Genomic DNA, 22,345 nt, shown 5'->3' on the forward strand with positions numbered 1-22,345 from the left:
TGACTTCTCAAACAAAACACAGGTTGCTCTGTACTTATACTTCCCAGATATTCCAATTTATTATATCCATTTTGAAATCACCATCAAATCCTGTCATTGGATTGGTTCAAATTGTATGATTCGAGCACAAATCCCACTATTTTCAGTCTGAATCGCATCTTTTTGTTAGCAAAACAATTTCCACACTACATTTAGACGACCAATCATATTGCAGGATTGTATACAGTTTGCCAATCAGATTAGAGCAAATAATGCACACAAAATGAAATATTTTCCAAATTTTATTTCCTATGTTTGACATTGCTACTACTCTTCAAAGTGGAGCTTCATTTACATAAATCCAGAAAATGTTCAGTGTCGTAAAATTTTGGTCTGATATCAAACTTTTGATTTCCTATCACACTCCTACTATGCCATCATGTGATTTTGTTCACTTGTGTTTGATATCAGATCAAGTTGCACTCCACTCAGTTCAATGACCATCAGTTATTTTTTTGTTTTGGTTAAGTATGAACATTCCCAATAAAATATAAATAACACAATAACTTCACTATGGCTCATTGTTACTATTAGATAAGATTAGTGGGCCCTGGAAATTTGTAAGGAGGCAGGCTACAGTCTATGCGTGACTGATTGACTGAACCCAGTGTAGACAATGGGACATCAGAACCAAAAAAGTGGTATCCTTTAACCCTCCTTATTGCTCTTTCAACATGTATTCTCAAACTTGCTATTCTCTTTGTTTTCTGAACATCCTGGGCAGAGAATTGTTCCAGACTTTCTAGAAATGGAGGGATATTTGGCTCCACCTCCTTCTCCCTCAGCAAATCTTCAATGTCAAACCCTTAGTTGGCCATGACCGAGTCCCCAGGCTCTAACAAATCTAGAATTCCACTGCACCTTGTGATTCCCTTATCACTTATCCCCCCAGTGTAGAGGCTAGAAACAAAACTAATAGCTCCATAAGGGGTAATACCTATTAAACCTTTTAGTGCAGTGTTACTTTCATAAGTAGAATAAAGCTGTGACTGAAGTTGCAGTGAGATAGGTGTTTGCACAAAAATCTCAGTACAATCTACTAGAACACGCATGCTTGCATAAAGCCTTTTGAAACCTTCTGGCATGTAGCTATTGACATCTTCCCTTGATGGCCAGATCACTTGACTCCCAAGAAAAAAATTAGTCCATATGATCACTTTTCTGCAAACTGATGATCTGTGTATCTGAAACCTGTGTGCTAAGTCCTGCTCAAATAAACCAAGCTTGAGTCGCATACAAAGCAAAAACAACTCATCTACAAGATGCATATTTCTTGAACCTGGTCTACCAACGCTTTCACCGGAAGCATAACAATGGTGCAGCAAACGCATAGTTACTCTCATAATATCGTAAGAAACCGGGCGTAAAATGCCGTAAAATTCCACTCAGTTGCTATTTTCGATCTAATATTTTATCTTCATAGACTTCAGAATTCCAATACCTAAAAAAAGCAGAAAAAAGTATATTTTTTGAAGTACAGCCCTTGCGAAGCCGCCATGTTTCATAGCCGTCGAGCGGGTTGTTAATGATTGTTTTTTCACGATTTCGAGAAAATTATCGTGCTTTCCATCCAAAAATCGAGTCCAAACGAGAGATTTAGTAAATATCTTACAGTTTTTGTAAATATTGCAAAAGGATTGAGCGTAATGAACAGAAACTATTGTCTGAAGCCAGATATGCTTGACCTCTTAGAGAGTTTGTTTACTGGAGCGCTTGCTCTTCAGTTTTGTGTTGCTATGCAGTATCCAAGCACGTGACCTCTAGCTGCAAAGGGCCTATTAGATGCCCGTATGCTGATCAGGGTAATTAACCAAAATGGCGGACTGTAAGGGAGTACTGGTTAACAACCCTTCCCCAATGTAAAAAGTTGACCAAGGGCGGGCGTTCTGAAGTTTCATTGTAACAATGTTTACACTGCTGCTTACTCGGGTTGTATTCTTATGGAATTTTAAATTGGTGAGAAGAAACGATGAAGACTTGGAGAACTTGTTTTTGTCTTTTCAAGACTGTGTCGCAAAGAGAACAGAACAAAGCTTGTAATAACCTCAGGTAGATCGAGTACCTGCACGACCGCTTGGAAGGGCAAGTCCAAATTATTGTTGCAATTTCGCTTGTTCTCGCCAACTCTCAAAGCTGTCAAGTATTGAAGGACATGTTTCAAACTCTTCTTCATTCCCTCTGGGAGATTCATCAAGATTTGGGAAACAAAATCACGAGCTTTAACATCGATGCATGCCGTGTGTTTTGGAGGGAACCCTCCAAAGGTCAAAGCTCTGGTGGGAGACCAAGATGCATCATTACAAAGGACCGTATCGAGGTTCTTAGAAACACTGGTATGTAGTGGACAACCATAGCACAGTGTCTTGGTGTAAGCCCCCAAAACTCTTTACTTAGAGAAGGCTTTAAAATGGATTTGAAGATTCTTTCACTGATGTTTTAGATGAAGAACTGAGTGGAACACAAGGGGTGTGTTACGTCTGACTCCTTTTTCAGGTGAGTCCTATATAAGAGGTCGTGGGATTTTTATTCAACGATGGAAAGTACGGCAAGTTTTGCGGACTATTGATCTGTAGTTAATCGCGCAATTAGGCAAAGATCATCAATTCAGCGTCGCCTGTATAATGTCAAGAAACCTAATCACATGTGGCACATAGACTCTAACCACACGCTTATTCACTGGAGATTTGTTTTACTTGGTTGTGTTGATGGGTTCAGGAGGGCTATTGTGTCTTTGAAGTGTTTTACAAATAACCTTGAATTTGAACTCGGCGGCTTCCTTAACGACTTACGACTTTCCTTCGAGCTGCTTACTTTGTTCGTCGAGTTGGGGAGGCCAGATAGGTTTTGAAAAGAGAGAGCACTTGATCTACCAAAGGTGGATTTAATTGTTCTTGCTGTGATGAAGAGTTTTCCGTGACTTCGGGTGCCGGAGTGATAAGGACTTCTGCTTCCGATCGAGCCGTCTTAGTTTCCATTGCTACAACTTCGATGTCAGCGTGGAAAGCGAGAGTGAGACGACTAAATCTCACTGAACCGTCTATAAATACTGAAACCACACCAATCAGGAATACCCAGGGGACACGCCCCAAATGGCGTGTCCTACAGTGAATAGAATCAACAATGAAACAAACTGTTAAGGAACTGTAAACTCCGTATACCAGCAGAAATTATATTTTCAGTGCGGGCGAATTTCGCGGATGTTTATATACGGGGAGTGCGTGATAGAAGTATGCGAAGCGGAACGGAATTGGCGCGTTGTTGTGCTGCTGTTTCTATTTTCTTCATTAAATGAAGAAACTTTCTGGTCGTCAAGCTGTTTTTCTTCGTTCGATTCATCTAATAAACTTGTATCTATATTTGCCAGCCATTCTGACTCTTCGTCGTCGGAAATATGATTCAAATTGTCCGCCACTTCTTTTTTTTTCGTAACTACAATCCAATTCTTCGCTTGCGCGATGCGAGAAAACCTGTTTAACCGGTGCTAGAATAGACGAGTACAAATACCGCGTGATATTTGTACTCGTCTATGGCGTTATTTGTACTCGTCTTGGTGTAGTTGAATAATAAGATGGAGGTATGGCACAAGAGAAGTAATCTTAAACAGGTTCACCACCAAATTGAAATGACTGCAACCACTGTACTCCTTCAGCAATTATGCAGCTTAGGTTAAGTAATTTGTTTTAGGCTGAAGTTGTAATATTTCTGTTCTAACTGATCTCTTTGGATCAACCTCGTTCCCAGGGTCTCTCATCTTCCCCTCACTCGCCTCCAGGGGGCGGAAAGATGAGAGAGCCTGGGAACGAGGTTGTCTTTGGATCGGAGGAGAAGGGGGAAGGCAGGATGGAGATGGGTACGCACATTTGCGCATCTGCGCTATTTTTTGGCCTGATTCCGTTGCCATCATCATTTTCGTTGGAATTCAGATCCACATAACTGTAAAACCCTGCGAGGTTTAGGAAAGTGGTGTTGTCATGATAGCATTACCAGGAACTTATTACTTGGGCTCTTGGCATTACAAACTGACTTTTTTAAATTTTTTTTTTTCTTTTTAACTCAATTTCTCTAAACGCTGAAGAATGAAACCCGAAGTTCACAAAAGACTAAAAGGTTGACTCAATGAAGACTATGAAGACAGAAACGATGGAATCGGCAGTCTGAACAAACATTTTTCGTCCGACCCACGATCAAAGTTATTTTCAGAATTCGCAAATCTGATTTTTTGCAACAATCCCTTACTCCAAGGCCATCATTTTAAAAAGTCGAATTCGCCGCGCTCTCCAAACTTTTTCACCACGATGAAACCACTATGAAACTAAAGGCTGTTTGAAGACCACGATGAAACTAAACGCTGTTTGAAGACCACGATGAAACTAAAGGCTGTTTGAAGACCACGATGAAAATAAACGCTGTTTGAAGACCACGATGAAACTAAAGGCTGTTTGAAGACCATTCCATACATTATCAACCACGGTGACGTTAAGAACCTTGTCTGAAAGGAATGATGTTTTCAGTTCATTGAAGCTTAACCGTAAAATTATTTGGGGTAAAATTCTCGTTTGAATGCATCAGTGATGCATTCAAATTACTCATTACCTTTGTAAAATAAAACACGAGCTACCTGTTGACCGACAACTGCGTTTAGTAGTATCACGCTCGCGTAAGCGTAGCAGCCTAGAAGTGGTAAAATATTTCACGCATCGAATTACTTCATTGGATACGCCCTGACCAAATATCAGCTGACCTGGGGATCAAACGGGTCAGTAATTGATACCCTTCAAGCCAAGACTGATAAAATAAATTAGCCGTAAGCAAAGTTCAAAGTTGGTGTGTACTTAGCTTACCAGGGGGCTTGAGTTAAGAATTAATCATGAAGAAAACTATACTGTATAACACTGACTTGATGCAAAAGCACTTTTCACTTAAGTTAGTCTTCCTTGGCAAATACAAGTCAATGAGTTTTAAATTAATTCAAGAACCACGCCAAAGTACAAGGAAAAAATAAATGTAATGGCAAAACGTCTTCCGATAAATAAATTTATCTCCCCAAAGAGTTTATTATTCCTCTAAATACGAACGGGTTTCGTTCTGAAAACGTTAAATTACGATGTAATATTGGTTTTTGCCTTTCGCGCCTTTTCATGAAGTTACCATATTAGGAAGTCAGTAATGTCTTCCGTCGCATTTCAAACAGCACGGAAACGAGGCTAGCTACATTGAGTAAGAATAGGAAATGAACGGAAGTCAAAATCGAATGGTTCCAGGATATTCAGGCAATCCCCAATGTCTAACACATCGATATGCAAGCTTCTGTGGTCGTCTTTCTTCTGGCCTGGTTTAGGTTAGCGACCACAAACGAAGAAAGCGACGGGGAAGTACATTTTACTAATTCGTGGGCTGTTCATATCGAAAACGACGACTTCGAGGCGGTGAACAATATCGCACTAAAGCACGGCTTTATCAATCAAGGACAGGTAGGTTGATACGGAGACTTAACCACCTTGTCAAAGTTGCAGCGATTCAATCGTGTTCGGAGCAAATTTATTTTTACAAGAGTGTTAATCTAAGTGCGCGAACATCAAGCGCTTGATTTATTTGTTTTGTTATACGGGTCGGACGCAAAGACTTGTTGCTTTTATTATGAAGGTCAGTGAGGTACCAGAAGCCATGTCACTTCCTAAGGATCAACAAACGGTCAACCTGTGCTTGTTGATGTTTTTGTGTATTCTAGATAGGGAGTCTTCCGGGATATTATCATTTCGTAAAACACAATGTTCGTGAAAGATCGCGACGGAGCTTAGATGATCACAGCGATACCTTACTATCGGAGCCTAGGGTAAGTTTCATATTTGTGTTCTTTTTATCATTGTCTCTTTAATTTACTGGTGGATTTGAATTTAATCACGGATTGCTACCGGTGGATATTGAAAAGGATACCCTCTTAAACCATGCACTGGTAACTCAACTCAAAATCAATCCTGAGTGGAAAAGGTTAAAAACCTTTGTTAATCACTGCTACTGTGGGAAAATTGACTGATCTACGCTTTGTGGTTCTTGCAATTTAATTTGCTCAGTGACTGTAAATAACACCAGCTCAAAATGTGCAGTCACCAAGAGACCTAAGAGAGCGTAACTACTGCCACTAACTTTTGACAGGAAAATTATCGACACGTGAAATTCGCCGACAAGTTTAATTAAATCCTCGGCTTCTTGACACATCTCAGAGATGTCTCGACTTCGTGGCTATGCTTTCAGGGAAAACTCTACTTGGACATAAGTAAACTTCGCACTCTTAGCTCATTGCAAATGATTTTGTAATGAACTGACAACTGGTTTAAGTTTTTAATTCCGATTACATCCTCCTGTAAGTTTGTTATGGAAGATTTGCGTATTTTTATTTCCAATATTCAGCTGTTTGCGAGTGTCAGGTCTGAAGTAGCTTGATAGATCAGTCGAATTTTTAAGATTTGTGTCGACTTTAGGCAAGTCTTAAACGGATGTGAAAAGGGCAGAAAAATTTTCAGTTTTACTGTTCACCATGGAAATGAACGTTATTAACGTGACAGCCCTTTGCCGCTTATAAGGTGGGTTAGGAACTATTTTTCTAATTATTCCCTTACCTTTTCTACTATATATGGCAGTTACTGAAAACAAACTCGCTTCACTAGCTGACAGAACGTCATGATCTTTCCTGAAAGTATCTAACCTCACCATGAAAAAAAGAAAACGTTTCGATAGGAAAATTCTATGGGTTCATTTTATTGGTTTTACTTTGCGATTCCCAGACTAAATTAAGCTGTAGTGTTTTTCTGAACACTGACACAAAGAATCTATCAGTAGCCCGTCTGAAGTAGAATGAATCGTCAGATAATCATTTTTGGAGGTGTTTAAGTAAAACCACCGCGTCTAAGACCCTCGTTGCCGTCTGTTGAGCCCGCGAGCAGGCTCTCGTATCATGATGGTTTCGCCTTACGGCTCTTTTTCCGGGCACAGCCGCTTGTGGAAACGTTATTGAAAGCCCTGTGTTCGCAACAAAATAACACGATTTCCTTCAAAGAGTTGACGCTCATAGTCATATTGCGCCAATGTTTGACTATAAATCCAAGCACTCAAGTCATCTTTCTGGTCAATTCGAAGAGCGCCGTAACGGTTTGATGACCCCAGTAGTTGGGTTATCAAAATCTACCTGGAAGATCGCTGTATTTTCTTTAGAATTTAAATGTGCCGAAACATGTTAACCCTGCGGTATAAATGCCTATTACTATCTAACCTGACTCACTCGGAAGCCGTAATTTCGCTGTACGCAAGGTTTGGGTCAAAAACAGTCTATGGCCATAGCCCTCAGTGTTTCGCTCCTTGCCCAAGTCAGTTATTATCGTAAATATAATGTATCGTGTCTAACGCTCAGGTAAAATGGGTGCAGCAGCAAAGAATTCTGGAACGGAGCAAGCGTGACTTCATACAAGGCGAAGATGAACTGGTGCAGAGATCAGTGGCTACACTTAGGCAGGATACCGCTTTCACAATCCGCGATCCCTTCTTCAAGGATCAATGGTATTTGGTGAGTAGCTAGTAAGCCATGGGTCAGTTACTTCTCCTTTTTTTTCCAAATGAACCTTGCGTGGGAGAGAAAATTGCCAATTTCGAAGCTAGATTCGTTTCAAAACAGTCAGGAGGCATTTCTAAACAACTCAGTAAAGGACTGTTATCCATCAGTACCAATAGAAACGTATCTTGTGCACGATCCTCGCAGTAAAGAGCACTATTTAAGCAATAGTGAAAATCAGACCTGAAAAAAATTCAGGCCTGTACGGGATTCGAACCACTGACCTTTGCGATACTAGTGCAGCGCTCTACCAATTGAGCTAACATTCCAACTCGGAACAGGTTATCAAATTAATTCGACAAATCCGTAAGATGATACCAATAGAAATGGTTTTTAAGGGATATTGATCTACAACTCAATAATAACGCCAATTTTTGAATGGACTCATCGCACTATTAACAGCCCTCTAGTTGCGTAAAGTAGCATCCATTTACAAAGATAAAACCAAACATCAATCAGTGTGTATAGAAATAAAAAAAATTGATTTGCAATGTGATAATGATAAATTTGCAGCAATTAATGCTGAATTGCGAGTTGTTTTAGAACACTGTACGGGGGACTTGCTAGACTGCTAGTAACAGTTTGCAATCAATAAAGGCGAATCTAACAGATGCCCCCTCCCCCCAATTCCCAGTAAACAGGCCAGACCACAACACAGTAATCTCGTGAGTGGGTTCTTAAACGTCCCCTCCCTAACCAAATTAACTAATTAATGGATGCAGGAGACGGGACCTACGGTTTATTCGTCCTCATCCGAGAAGACTAGAATGTCTATCCATTTCTTGATAGTATAGAAAGGTGGCACATTCTCCTCAGTTATTTTAAGACCCTGAGTGTTGGACCGGCCGTGGCTCGAACTCTCGACCTCCCGCACAACAGTCCGGCGCTCTAACCAATTGAGCTAACCAGGAGCCTAGTTCATGGAAAGTCAATGCTAACTACTTAAATTTTGGTGTTGTTGTCAAAACAAATAAAGCGAGCTGTTTTTGAAAGTGATCTAAGCGGCCAGCTTTAGTCGCTTTTGCCCTCTGTGATCCTAATGATGCTGAGTTGTTTTATAACTAAAATGATATTAGAACTTTTGGGCTTGTGTTTTCATTAGCAAAATATCGGACAGTCATCGGGACCCAGCGGGGTAGATATCAGTGTATTACCAGTTTGGGCCCGTGGATATTCTGGAAAAGGAGTCGTAGTATCAGTACTGGATGACGGTAAGAAGTGGGTCCTTACACACTGCCTTACCATGAAATGCCGGGTTTTTTATTTCAGCAGTCGCCAATTTTTTTTCCTATTTATGGCACCTTTTAGTTATTATCCCTTCGCTTTGCTTTCCGACGCGGGAGCTTTCGTTACTACTAAAAAACAACCTCGTTACCAGTGTCTCTCTTCTTCCCTTCTTTTGGAAGAGAGACCTTGGGAACAAGGTTCGACAGAGAAAACCGTGACTAGTAAATATTTAACAATTATTCCACGAGCGCGCGTTGGATATAAGATGATAGATAGCCAGCGAGGCGCGTAGCGCCGAGTTGGCTATAATCACCTCATATTCAACAAGTGCGAGTGGAATAATTGTTTTATTAAAAACGCCCCCAAGATAGTAGAGAAATCTCACCAAATCTTAAATTTTTTAGCTCTCTTTTAATTTTAAGCTGACGCGTACGCTTACCATATTTGTAGATTATAGTATATTGGCTCATATACCATAATGGCTAAGCCAATAAAAAGTCTTGAATTGCATTATCCAATGATTCAGTTTTCAATAAAAATACAAATACCGAAAAAAAATCTGGCTCCGATGGGATTCGAACCCATCAAACTTAGATATCAAGCCGTACGTTGGACAAATATTTTTGAGGGTTCCTCTTCAAATCTCTTCTAGTACTAACCTTGCTCTTTGTTGCATCTTTTATCTTTTCAGGACTCGACCACACCCATCCAGATTTAAGGAGGAACTATGTAAGTCCGTCCTTTGCTTTGACACCCGTCAACCGACAAACGAACATTGACGATTCGCTTTCTACAGGTCGCTGAAGAATAGATAAGCCGTATGGAGGCTTACAGTTTTGGAGACAGGAAATAAATTCATACGAACTAGCAACAAAAACACGCAAACTAGACAAAAGACAGAATTTATGGCACAGTTTGAGGAGGACTGGTTCATAATTCAACCGGAATCAGATTGAAACAAATGTAGATTTCCATGAATAAAATCCCTTCTGAAGTAAAGCAGTCTCATTAATTGTAATTGGAACCTTTCTCGATCGATTCAGAAACGTAAATTGAGGTCGATCACTTCTTCGTCTATTCATCTCTCATTTTTGCTTGTTGCATGATATGAAAATTAAGTTATTTTGACTCCAATAACAAAACCCTTTTTTATTGTTTTTCAGGATCCGGACGCAAGCTTCGATTTTAATGATTTTGACGGGGATCCAAAGCCGCGGGACGAAAATTTGGAAAATTGGTAACATTAAGTCGTTCAAAGTTGCACTTTTATTCAAACAACGGACCCAAAATTTATGTTTCTTCTTTTTTCGTTTTTAGCCATGGTACAAAATGTGCAGGTGAAGTTGCAGCGGAAGCTAATAACGGAATTTGTGGGGTGGGAGTGTCGTTCAACGCTAGTATTGGAGGTGAGTCCAACTTTCCCTCTTAACCAATTTTAAGGTGCTGAATAAATTTTCATTTTATCACGATCTAGGACTCTTGCTTTCCCTCCAGTAAGGCTTTGTTGAGGAGTGGCGTGTTCTGGTAAATTCCAATTTTTCGTAAAAGAGAAAGTTGGAAGGTAGTTTGGAAACTTGTTCGTTTAATAAACAGATTTAAGATGCTAGATTATGAGTCCTTGAAAGAAATCGTGTACATCAGTTTCCGAACAATTATTTTCTGAACAATTATTCATTAGTCCAATCACTGAAGTATAGGAAACTAACGAGGAATCATCGATGCGGTGTTCATGTTGGTTCGCGCTTGCCTTGCGTAAGTTCTGTAAAGAAATGGATGGCTTGTTAAACACAATTCATCGATTGCATGCCATGATTTTCGCAGGCATTCGTATGTTGGACGGAAAAGCTACAGATACAATTGAAGGAAGCTCCCTAAGTTACCGCTCAGAATACATTGACATCTATAGCTGCTGTTGGGGACCAAAAGATGATGGCAAGCGATTTGGTAAACCTGGTCATCTTGCAAGTAAAGCTCTCCAAATTGGTACACAGCGGGTAAAGTTATTTCGTTCTACAATGTCCTCATTTGCATGATTCTCATAACATGATAATTAACTCGCATGACTTTGAATAAAAAGGTGGAGCATTGCTTGAAGTAAATGTGTCATGTTCTTGACTAGAACAATTTACTCTCACAGTGCCTTCCTCTACACAGGAGTATGTAAATAGGTATCAGCAAATTGTCTGTGAATTAACGCTTTACACCCTAACATAAGTAAACATGTGCTCAATACTGCTCTCTACACCAGGGGCGTAGCGCGAGATTTTGAAGGTTTACACACAGCGCGGAAATTCGGGGCACCGAAGGCGCCCCAAACTAGGGGGCGGGGGTCTGGGGACATGCTCCACCAGAAAACTTTGAAATTTAGTGTCTCGGAAATGCCATTTCCCCGGAACTTTTTTTATAAATAAATGCGACAGAAAATACAGTAGTTAGTTGTTTATTTTACCCACCCTAAAGTTTTAAAGCTAAAAGGGTGTTGGCTTCCCAACACCCTTCGTGGTTTGCTTAAAAGGGACTTTAAGCAAATCAAGACGGTTACGGCAACGAGAACGTGGAAAAACAATAGATCTAATTGGCAGAACAGTGGCCCAGCACGTGCGTTTTCAAACTTTGTACATTTCTTAGCCGTCCTTTGCAAAACAACAACGTGAAATCACCAAAATTTGCGTCGTCTGTGAAGCTAAACCGCGGCGGCAAGTTATTTTAATTTACATTTGGAACTCAACGCTACTTTTATGCGTTATGTTGACCTTGAGGTCTGGCGCCCTATGAGACGGTAAACACATCCAGCCATTTTCGAAATTCTAACTAAAAGTAGAAACTCGTTTTTTAATCGACGTCTTCCGTGGCGTTGCCGTCCTGACTGCTTAAAAAGGACCTTACGCAATCAGGACGGCAACGCCAATGAAGACGTCGATTAAAAAATGAATTTCTACTCCTAGTTAGAATTTCAAAAATGGTTGCAGGAGCTTACTGTCTTATACGACGCCACAGCTCAACTTCAGCATGACGTATAAGTAGCCGTTGAGTTCCAAATGAAAATTAAAATAATTTGCCGTCACGGTTTCGGTTCGCAGACGACGCAAATTTTGGCGATTTCACGTTGTTGTTTTGCATAGGACGGCTAAGAAATGTACAAAGTTTCAAAACGCACGTGCTAAGCTGTTGTTCTGCCAATTAGATCTATTGTTTTTCCACGTTCTCGTTGCCGTCGTGGTTTGCGTAAGGTCCCTATTGTTCTGCCAATTAGATCTCTTGTTTTTCCACGTCGTCGTTGCCGTCGCCGTCGTGGTTTGCGTAAGGTCCCTAAAGTCCCTAGTGTCCCTACTATCACACCAAGGTGGATAGGTAATCAAGAGTGAATTTGTTGCTTCGCACTACTTGAAATGGGCCACGGTCTCTACGTGTAGACTTTGACTTTCATTAATAGTTCCATTTTTCACCACAGGGTCGAGGTGGTAAGGGCAGCATTTTCGTGTGGGCGACTGGCAATGGAGGTCTTACAGATGATGACTGCAACTGTGATGGCTACACTACCAGTATATACACCATATCAATTGGCGCCATCAGTGACCATGGACTCTCTACGTACTACACAGAGACTTGTGCGTCAACCTTAGCTGTCACATTTTCTGGAGGATCTCATAGAGAAAGTGTCGAGAACAGAGTGGTAAGTCGTCTGAAAAGTGGGGAAGATTTTCAGCTAGCAAATTACCCGCACGAGATACAACAATGTTTATAGGTAATTACGAGTCGAATATTTTCTATCCAAACCTCTCATCTTGTAAGTTAACTTTATCAGTTTATCCCGAAAACTGCTATAATATACCAAAATGTATACGAAATCCATGACATAAACTAGCTCTCTAAGGCATACAATGTAAATCTTGTTCTTCCACTGAGCTTGAGCACTTCTTTCCTCTAAAGGTCACCACTGATCTGCACCATAAGTGTACCGAGGTATTCAAGGGAACTTCCTCGGCTGCACCACTGGCCGCAGGAATGTTGGCTTTAGTCTTAGAGGCAAAGTACGTTTAAATAGTTTAAGATACTGATTTGGGTCATCTGTAATTTTGTTTATCTGTTTGTATGTTAGACAGTCGTACACTGCGTTATGTCGATTACATCAAAAAACAACAACAACAACAACAACTTTATTTGTACCCTGAATTAAATTAAATTTACATTACAAAAAAGTAATAAAACAAATGAAATAAAGTGCATGGCTGCGCAAAATAACCACCAGGCTAGTTAGACAGTCGTACACTGCGTTATGTCGATTACATCAAACAACAACAACAACAACTTTATTTGCACCCTGAGTTAAATTAAATTTACATTACAAAAAAAGTAATAAAACAAATCAAATAAAGTGCATGGCTGCCCAAAATAACCACCAGGCTAACAGCCCTGTTTTGTCTTCGATTGTTATACGGGTCTCAGATATCGTTACCATCGAAATGGAAACAGAAAAGAGGAATCTTAACTAATACAGGCATCTGCCAGAAAGGTTTTGTTGTGTTACTTTTACTTGTTCCTACGTATTGCCTCAAAGACAGGCTTTCAAGTGGAGGTGGGAGGGGGGAGGGGGGGGGGAAGGTTGGCATTTGAGGGCGGGAAGGGTTGGGCCGAAGGGATCAAACCATGAACCTTCCCTTCCTCTCAACTACAAATGATCGATAATAATGGAGAAAAGCGTATGAATTACTTATTTGTGACTGGACTTATTTCAGCCCCACGCTAACTTGGAGAGATGTGCAGCACGTGATTGTAGAGTCCTCCCAGGTTACAAGTCCGTTGGATGAAGGATGGAAAACCAACGGCGCAGGAAAACGATACAATCACAAGTTTGGCTTCGGTAGATTGGATGTCAGTAAAATGGTGGAGATGGCACTGAGATGGAAAAATGTCAACAGGCAGCGTATTTGCCACGGTGCTTCACACAATAATAAAAGGTCTGTAGACGTTATTTATTAGGGTCATGTCATATCATGTCATGTGCTAAGTAAATAGTAAGAGAAACTCAGGCTTTCTTGCAGATACCAAACAGGAAGCGTGCTATTGATCTTGATAACGAATGAATTGTGAGAAAATGGGTTGGGAAACGATTCGTTGTCATCGTTTTAAGTAATAGTACTTGTCAGTACTGACGACCAGAGTACCTGCAGAAAGATAATTATAACATAACCAAAGTAAAGCGCGCGCTCTGATTGGTCAATTTAGCGTCCCCCATTTGCCCATGGGTGTACGCTGCTGACGTGAGCAAATGCAAAGACTATTTTTCCGCGCGCGATTGTTTTTTCTGGTCACGTAAGATTTGTTAAATAAAAGGGAACTCTTTAGCTACAATGTATCAATGTTATGTTATAAAACAAATGGTAAACACCACAGCGTACACTATTGAGTTATGGATGCACTTGGGAGGTTTGCTAAGCACTCAAGAAGCTAGAGTCGCTCGAGGCTATCGCCTCGAGCGACTCTTACGCTTCTTTCGTGCTTAGCAACCTCCCGCGTGCATCCATAACTCTATAGTGTACGCTGTGGTGTTTACCATTTGTTAATTGTCAGCGCGATCAGCTGTGATTTGTACAACATGTAAACCTATCACAAATTAAATGTGCCATAGCAAATTTAAGAAATTTGCTAACGGAGTGCGCATGTATAAATGTAAAAGGGGAAGGGGGAACTCAGTGATAGAACAGCATCTTAACCAGGGAGCGCAGCTCTACTTCTTATCCAATCATGCCATGATTGAGACCAAGATAAGATCGTACTGGTATGCCAGACAGATTTCCCGTCCAAACAGCAAGGGTCTCAACACTTGTCAAATGCATTTTTCAATGCTATGCTCTGTTTTTTTAAACGTTGATAGATTCATCCCCAATTCTGGTAGTCTCCTTCTATCAGCAAACACGTCATCATGTTCAAGCACCCCCTCAGAGATAAGACGACTAGAGCACGTGCAAATAAACGTCACATTGCAACATCGTCACCGGGGAGATCTCAGTATTACATTGATCTCTCCATCCGGGACACGGAGTAAGATGCTTACAACTCGGAGGAATGATCATTCGGCGCTTGGGCTCAAGGTAGTCTTAATTGCAGTCATAGTTGTCCTTTGTTTGAATAACCCCTATTCGTTAGAGTTGTGTCTTGTATACTTGGCTATGGGCGAGGTCGGAAAGTGGGACGCATTAGCACAATGATATATGTGTGCTCAGCTCTCTAACTTAAAGGAGGGGGGGAGGGGGTAAATATTTACTGTGCTTGTGTTAAAACTGGGTCACTCAGACTATGGAAACCAATTAGTTTAGTTATTACGGTTTCAGTAGATTCTCTGTTTAAAAGCGCATGATTCGAGGAACATCCTAAACAACTTTTGGATAATTGTCTCTCAAACCATTTGACAAATGATGTTACTTTCACAGAACTGGCTCTTCATGACCGTTCATTTTTGGGGAGAAGACCCCAGGGGACTGTGGACAGTGGTAATCACTGACAACGACAACAATAATCGGGAACATTACTTGAAAAAACACCCACAGGGAGACGAGGAAGATGTTACCAGGGTATTCATGGACGAGACTGGGAAACATCGGGAAATGCCGACTAATGATCAGCAGTCATTCAAGGTGGACCATGCGCAAGACCACATTATGAAAACGATGGAAGATACAGCAGGGGGAATTTTTAGAGGAAATAGATTTACTGTTTCATCACGTCGGAAGAAATTACAGCATATCCACGATAAACCTTCACTTACAGTGAATCACAAAAACTTTTTGAAGAAACATCCATTCAATAATGCTGCAAAACTTCACAGAAAGAAAGTGAAAGAGGACCAATTAGCTCAATTTAAAAAGCACTACTTAAAATCCAAGGCAAAAAGCAAAGTTGAAACGAGTAAAGGAAAGCACCATTGGACAAGAAAACACAGTAATTCAAACATGAACGCTTTCAAAGGGAAACATGTCAGAAGAATACCAAACAAGCACGCTATGTTCAAGAAACTTCCTACGAGAAAAATATTCAGCGAAAAACAAGAAAAGCTTAAAAACACCTCGGTAAGAGAAGACAACAAGGGAAGTGTAAAAAAACCTCGTAAAGTTGAAGGCCAGCGATTAAATGTGACTTTGAATATGGCTCCCGAGGCAGCAACAAATCTGAGCACATCTGTTGCTAGTATATTGGGAAAGTCTGAAAATGCGACCAGAGCATTTGGGCTTATATCACAATTAATAGATGAGATTCAGAAAAATCCACTAGTGACAAAGATTGCAGCAGAGGCACTGAAAAATCCTGACCTAGGAAAATTATTTGGCATTGAGTCTTCCAGGGATGTTCTAGAAAATATTCAGGGAACACGCTCACCCACGAAGAGTATTAATCATAATAGAGAGGATTTTAAAAATAGAACAAAAATTAATGAAAAAGATTTTGGAATGGAAACACGATTTGCTGATAAAGAGAACGGATCAGTCATTGCAGGTGTAAACAAAACTTCAGACCATTTTGAAACGGCCAAACAAGGAACTATCAAGTCAAATAAACACAAGCACATTCAGTTCTTTAAAGTACTTAAAGATAACCGAGATCACAACAGCGATATCACTGCAAGTGGAATGGATGGAAGTGGAGGTATGGTAAGTGGAAATTATTTTGACGAACATGCCTCTGGAAACTTGAACTTGGGAAACATTTTGAAAACTGAAATTTTGAGATGTAGAGGATCAACAAACTGTAGAGGAGCTGAAGAAGAGAAAACGTCTCTTTCTGTTTCCAACAAACTAGCGGAGGAAGGACAACGAGAAAATGATGCGTACGAGGTATATAATGGCGATAAGGAAAGCAATCAATACAGTGAAAGTACTGATGATGGAGGTGAAGTCTTTGGATCTGAAAAAAAGCCAACTCTACTGGAAGGTGATGAGGACAATGATGATCTGATCACAGAATTTGGGTTTAATCTGAACTCAATTGATGGAGACACCTCAGATCTTTGTAATTTCTCGTTAGATTCCACTAATGCATCACTGGCAATTCAAAAGGCGCATTGTCTAGAAAACAGCACAATGGACAAGCGTGCCGACGTAAGAGATAAAGAAGACAAAAACCTGGCTCATTATTTAGCTGTTGATAAGCTCAATTCAGCGTCTGGGGAAGATAGCGCAGACAACAATGACGCCACAGATGGCAGCCCTTTTAAAAGTAAATTTAGAGGTGATCAAGACAATTCAGATACAAAATACGACGGCAAGGACTTGGAGGTTTTGCAGGAAGCATTGGAAAATCAGCTGTCTCGTTTATCGAAGGATCCAGCTTCTGAAAAGTCAAATGCTGACATCCTCGCTCGTGTTCGGGAGGATATCAAACATGGCGACATCGATGACTTAGAACTTTTAGAGGCACAAATTACGGGTGGTAAAAATGAGTTATCTAGAGACGTAAGGAGCACGACACCAGACGATAATGAGGATGATGATGTAGATGATAACGATGATGACGATAGCAGACCACTCGGAGGATTTGACGAGGAATACGTAGAAATAGAGCGAAGAAGGATCTCACGTCAAGCAGATAATGAAAAACTATCTAAAACTTATTACATTGACCCGGATGAATATGGCAAAGACAATTCCGGAATATTGGAGTCTTGGACTTTAATATTGTATGGAACTAAATGACAATTTTAGGACAGTTGTCCTAGGTTATTCATATGCTCTTTAAATGATGGAGGAAAGGTCTAAGTTTTGAAAGAAATAGTGGTGTTGTGTCGGTGATGGGTATTAAAAGATAATTTGGTTTTATCAGAGAGTTGATGATAGTGTAAATTGGCCACCGTAAAGAGATTTGATCATTAAGCTAACGGTTCGTGCTTAAGTCCTTCGTCGTTTGTTTAACTAATGGCTAACGCTCGACACTTCAGCTTTAGAGACTCTTTATAATAGCCAATTTTCATTGCCAATTCAGTTGATAAAACCAAATCATCTTTAAATAATGCTTGTTTCGAACGTTGTGGCCTGTTTTTATTTCTTTTTTTGCCGGTTAAACTTGAGCTGAAGCATACGAATGGCTAATGGCTAATAGAATGAATTTATCATCAGGACTAAGAGGGAAAAATCTTCTCAACAAGTAATGAAAATAAGTTCGTTAAGCTGTTCAAAGATGTGAAGGCCAAGACCTTAAAGTTTTGTTGTAATCGTAATGCCGGCCTTTCTTAACAGACACCAGACGTGAACGCTTGATCATGTAGATTAGAGGAAGAAATTCGGTTGACTTTTTTGCGAGATTATGAAATTTAACTAAGGCTCGTTGGGCCTGCATGATACAACTAAACAATATGTGTTCCCATTTTGGGGGGCTTTGATTGAATCAGTGTATAGTTTTTCATACATATCCGAATGAAGAAATAAAGGTACATGTATTTCGGTGTAACGTGTTGCTTATGACTCTTCCACTTTGGGTTAATGAGTGATGTAATTGTGGGTCATTTTAATTGTTGTTAAAGGTTAAGGACGCATCAACGTATCCAACACGCTTTGATGAGCCTCCCCTGTCTAATATTTCCTCAGAACTCTCTGCCACCTTCGTAGACATAGGTTGCGTCTGTTACGGTTTAATCACAATCACAGCTTGTAGGAAGCTCGTTTGCGAGCAGGATCCTTTGGCACAGTGGCGAGAGCGGCAACTGAAAGCCTGTGAGAGTTTCAGTTGGCTAGAGCCACAAGCTTAAGGAGTCTAGGACGAAGAATGAGACAAGTTTATTTTACCCAATTCCCACACTTTCTAAGACAAAAACTAACCATTCCTATTCCTTGCTTATATAGACCCTCAGTTAAACTTCAGTGGGCGACTTTGCGCGATTTAACGCGACTTAAGGCGACTTAAGCAAAATTGGCAGAAAAAACATTGCAATTTTAGGCGATTTCAGGCGACTTAACCCTTTGAATACGAAAAAGACCATGCTTTTTTCAGTTCTAATTTGGCGATACAAACTTAACCTCACTTTGTTGGTCCTCATATGGAGCATCCGTTACAATATTTGCGGTTTTGAGACACCATGGGCTCAGACCTTGGGGTCACATGACCTAGATCAACAGGACAGAGCTGAATAATGAAATGCTACGTCAGCGGGTATACGGTCAACAACGCGGGCTCAAGTGTTCTAGGTCTAAAATTTATTAAGGGCTGACCTTTAAAACCGAGGAACTCTGTTTTCGTCGAAGGCACTTCCCTATTTCCAAAAGTTTAAAGGAGAAAATTAATTTTTTAAAATTTTTAGGGGGTGTACCAAATTTTTGGAAGTTGTTCTGTAAAAGAAAATCGACAAGGAAAACAACGCCTCGAAGCAACAGAATAGGAAATCAACCATGCGAACGACTCAAAATCCGTGTTTCCGCGGCAAAACCTGGCGCATGCATATACGTTATTCAGCTCTGTCGATCAACAGTTCGTGTTTGGATGTGTTCAAATCGATTCGGTTTCTCGCTTTTCTGTCCGTTTATAAGTGTTTTTCGAGCCATTTTCCCTCTACAGAAGCCCTCACGACGGCATCATTAAGCTGGGATGTGGGTAGAGGCAAGCCTCTGAAGGAAAACAGAAGTGAGAGATGATTTCATGTAGACTGGACCGCCAACGATGCTTTACTGCCAGCTTGGCGAGTTCACAAGTGAAGTTGTCTCTCGGGCCCATCTGTGGATGGCTTCCAGGACCTACCAAGGCTATGTGGCCAAGTTTTGATCGGTAAAAATTTCAATCGATGCGATATTTTACTGGTAGGACTGGATGGCCCGACACGATTCTAAAAATTCTTTGAAATGGAAATGATAGGAGTTGCCTTTTCGAGTTATGGCGGAATTACCCAGAATTCTTTTCGGGCATGAACAAGGCAACGGTTGTGTTCGCGACACTGGCTTTCATCAAATGGAGAAACGAGGGCTGGCAGATAAAATGCGAAGGAATTTTCTTGCCAGACTCCAAGATCTGGCCCTGAAGTGTGATTTGAACGCAAACTTTTGTTTTTTTTTAGCAAGTTTTTATCTTAAAAGATCGACATGTTTATGGTGTTGCTCTTGGAGCAAAATGCTGCACTTTGGGATTTGTTGCCATACGAACGGTTCACTGCAATGAAAATCAGGAATCATTGTGGGCGTTTTAGGTTGCAATAGGTGCCACATCAACTAGCCAGCACAATTTACACACTTACATAATGTTGTGTCTTAAGTTCAACAAGAAACAAGTATCAAAAGTAGTAAAGGTATCATCTGGACATATGTGTTCACTTAGTATGCAAAGGGTTAAGGCGACTTAAAGCGATTCAGCAGAATGTTGCTTCGTCTTTATATGGAAGGTGTCCTGATAACAGCTGCAATGACACCCAGGTTTCCCAGGAAGACGAAGATGCAGAAAGGGACACTAATGGCGCAAATAAAGATGTTGTTAATAAAAGCGATAGTGTCGTTTCCTGGGATGTGCACTTCTGCCCACAGAGGAAGGCCTCATATGGAATCATTTGCACTATGAATCATATCTTTAGTTTAAAAGGCAAAATGAAATTAAGTATTTGTCAACCATTTCTCACCGTCTTAGTTTCCCAATGATCAGTGAATAAATCGTATCTGCGTTTGCCTCTTTCTAATTGCTTATTCGCATTTCAAGACAATATCTTCGCACTTCATTATTTCGCTTAAGCATATGTGCATTTAATGTCTGTTAATCCTAGAAAGCCGTTATGGATGATCAACTCGCTAGAATTCTCTTGATTTGTAACTCTTCGGATGGCTTTTGAAACCTGCCGAGAAACAATATGATCCGACACGAATTTAACTTAAGTTTCTTAGCTGATTTATTGACTTATGTTTTCTAACTCTCATCACTTTTAAAAAAACTAAAGGTCACTTCACTCTACGGGCATAAAAGTATTTTACTTAATTTTCGGATAATTAAGATAAGAGGCTGTTCCGAAAACGTGGAGTGCGGAGTGCGGAGTGCGGAGTGCGGAGTGCGGAGTGCGGAGTGCGGAGTGCGGAGTGCGGAGTGCGGAGTGCGGAGTGCGGAGTGCGGAGTGCGGAGTGCGGAGTGCGGAGTGCGGAGTGCGGAGTGCGGAGTCTAAAAAAAAAAAAATTTAAAAAAAATAATAAAAGAATAATTAAATACATAAGTAACCTCGAAATAGAAATTTAAATAATAATTGTTAAAAAATTCACGCCGCCTGAAGTGGACTGTTCATATGGTATATTTAACTCAAAATTTTCATAGTCAGCAGTTCACTTTTATGGAAAAAAAAAAGTAAAGAATAGTCCAGTTTTGACCATGTCTGGAAATGTGCGAAATCACACCTTCGGTTTCGCTGGAAAGCCGTATTGCCTCGAAACAATCTCAAGCTTTGCTTTCCAAAAGTAAACTATTTAATAAAAGTAATGAAATAAAAGTATTTTATTTCATGAGAAAGCGATTTATATAATACTCGTGCTTACATGGGTACAAAAATATACATTAGGGACCTTTAGCATCGCGTTTACGGCAAACGGCAAACGGCTGCCAGCGGTTTGAGGTTACCCGTTTGCCGTCGTCACCAAAAGTGAATTTAGCATGGCGTTGACGTCTTTTGGCGGGAAAAGATGAGTTCCGGGTAAAATCCAAAATGGCGGCTTCTTCACGGTATATATGCATGCGAAGGACTAATATTTTTCACTCGTTTTAGCAGATATCATGCTAAATGTAATCACGTTTTCTAGAGTTATCTGAATGCGGTGTTTATTGTACAGGCGTGAAGTCGATAGCCTCCTTACGGTCATGCCATATGACGACTCTTCTTCGGATGATAGTTCTGATTCAAGTGACGAGGATGATCTCGACTTTTTACTCGTTTGTGCATTGTTTCCTGAGCCATCCCCATCTGCTCCACGTCTGAATCTTGCTGACCCAACAGACTGCCAATGTGAAACCATGTTTCGGTAAGCTACCGATAATCGTAAAACCAGTACCTTTGGGGTGTACAGGCCACGAAAACAGAGTCAAAAAATCAGAAAACAAATGGCATAAAAATCTTTATTTATTCAGAAGCTCTAAAAATTATAAAGGGCTTGTTTTATTTGATTCTAGATTTCATAAAGATGACATGGAGCGTCTGTTACATGCTTTGCAAATTCCAGGATTCTACATCTGCCAACAACGAACGCACGCAAGTGGCATGGAGGCGCTCATGATTCTTCTAAGAAGATTGGTTTACCCAAATCGTTTGTGCGACTTCGCTGATGTGTTCGGGAGAAGCACTTCAGAATTAAGCCTTATCACAACCAAAGTAATTGAATTTAAAAAGCTGTTTCAGGAAATTTTCGTTTTGCAAAAAATGTGATTTGTTTTTCAGATAGTAGACCACTTGTATGATCGTTACCAGCAGCTTTTGGAATCACTAGATCTTGTGTGGCTAGACCTGGAAATTTTTTTCACAGGCCATTCATGCCAAAGGGG

At 40.4% G+C, this 22,345-nt stretch overlaps 3 protein-coding genes across 4 annotated transcripts in view; all 3 read left to right on the forward strand.

Moving 5' to 3' along the window:
• Positions 1–1,842: 1,842 nt before the first annotated feature.
• LOC111324326 (uncharacterized) lies at positions 1,843–18,307 on the forward strand. Of its 2 annotated transcripts, XM_088730769.1 has the most exons (14): positions 1,843–2,532; positions 4,115–5,510; positions 5,768–5,872; positions 7,445–7,597; positions 8,745–8,853; positions 9,561–9,598; positions 10,033–10,106; positions 10,187–10,275; positions 10,691–10,863; positions 12,321–12,542; positions 12,800–12,900; positions 13,606–13,827; positions 14,745–14,961; positions 15,301–18,307. In XM_088730769.1, the coding sequence occupies exons 2-14, from the start codon at positions 5,337–5,339 to the stop codon at positions 17,554–17,556; spliced, it is 3,933 nt and encodes a 1,310-aa protein (XP_088586895.1). In that variant the 5' UTR covers positions 1,843–2,532; positions 4,115–5,336; the 3' UTR covers positions 17,557–18,307. The 2 variants fall into 2 exon arrangements, with proteins under 2 accessions (XP_088586895.1, XP_022783601.2); XM_022927866.2 differs by having other exon boundaries at positions 1,843–5,510.
• Positions 18,308–21,371: 3,064 nt separating this feature from the next.
• Positions 21,372–22,319, forward strand: LOC148725792 (uncharacterized). The gene is made up of 2 exons (XM_088730923.1): positions 21,372–21,828; positions 21,977–22,319. The coding sequence occupies exons 1-2, from the start codon at positions 21,620–21,622 to the stop codon at positions 22,227–22,229; spliced, it is 462 nt and encodes a 153-aa protein (XP_088587049.1). The 5' UTR covers positions 21,372–21,619; the 3' UTR covers positions 22,230–22,319.
• An 11-nt stretch (positions 22,320–22,330) lies between these two features.
• The window catches only part of LOC111343542 (uncharacterized), a 1,276-nt gene continuing 1,261 nt past the window's right edge, over positions 22,331–22,345 (forward strand). Inside the window, exon 1 of the mRNA XM_088730924.1 lies at positions 22,331–22,345. This exon is cut by the window's right edge and continues 118 nt beyond it. The gene's annotated coding sequence lies outside the window, so the exon portion shown is untranslated.

Source organism: Stylophora pistillata, chromosome 8 (assembly GCF_964205215.1).
Source record: "Stylophora pistillata chromosome 8, jaStyPist1.2, whole genome shotgun sequence".
Classification (NCBI taxonomy): domain Eukaryota; kingdom Metazoa; phylum Cnidaria; class Anthozoa; order Scleractinia; family Pocilloporidae; genus Stylophora; species Stylophora pistillata.

Excerpts from the sequence above, each read along its gene's own strand:
- LOC148725792 (XM_088730923.1), top strand. The coding sequence starts at position 21,620 with ATGCGGTGTTTATTGTACAGGCGTGAAGTCGATAGCCTCCTTACGGTC. Across the intron at positions 21,829-21,976 it reads CAATGTGAAACCATGTTTCG|ATTTCATAAAGATGACATGG; the intron begins GTAAGCTACCGA and ends ATTTGATTCTAG.
- LOC111324326 (XM_022927866.2), top strand. The coding sequence starts at position 5,337 with ATGCAAGCTTCTGTGGTCGTCTTTCTTCTGGCCTGGTTTAGGTTAGCG. Across the intron at positions 5,873-7,444 it reads CCTTACTATCGGAGCCTAGG|GTAAAATGGGTGCAGCAGCA; the intron begins GTAAGTTTCATA and ends TCTAACGCTCAG. Across the intron at positions 10,864-12,320 it reads TCCAAATTGGTACACAGCGG|GGTCGAGGTGGTAAGGGCAG; the intron begins GTAAAGTTATTT and ends TTTTCACCACAG.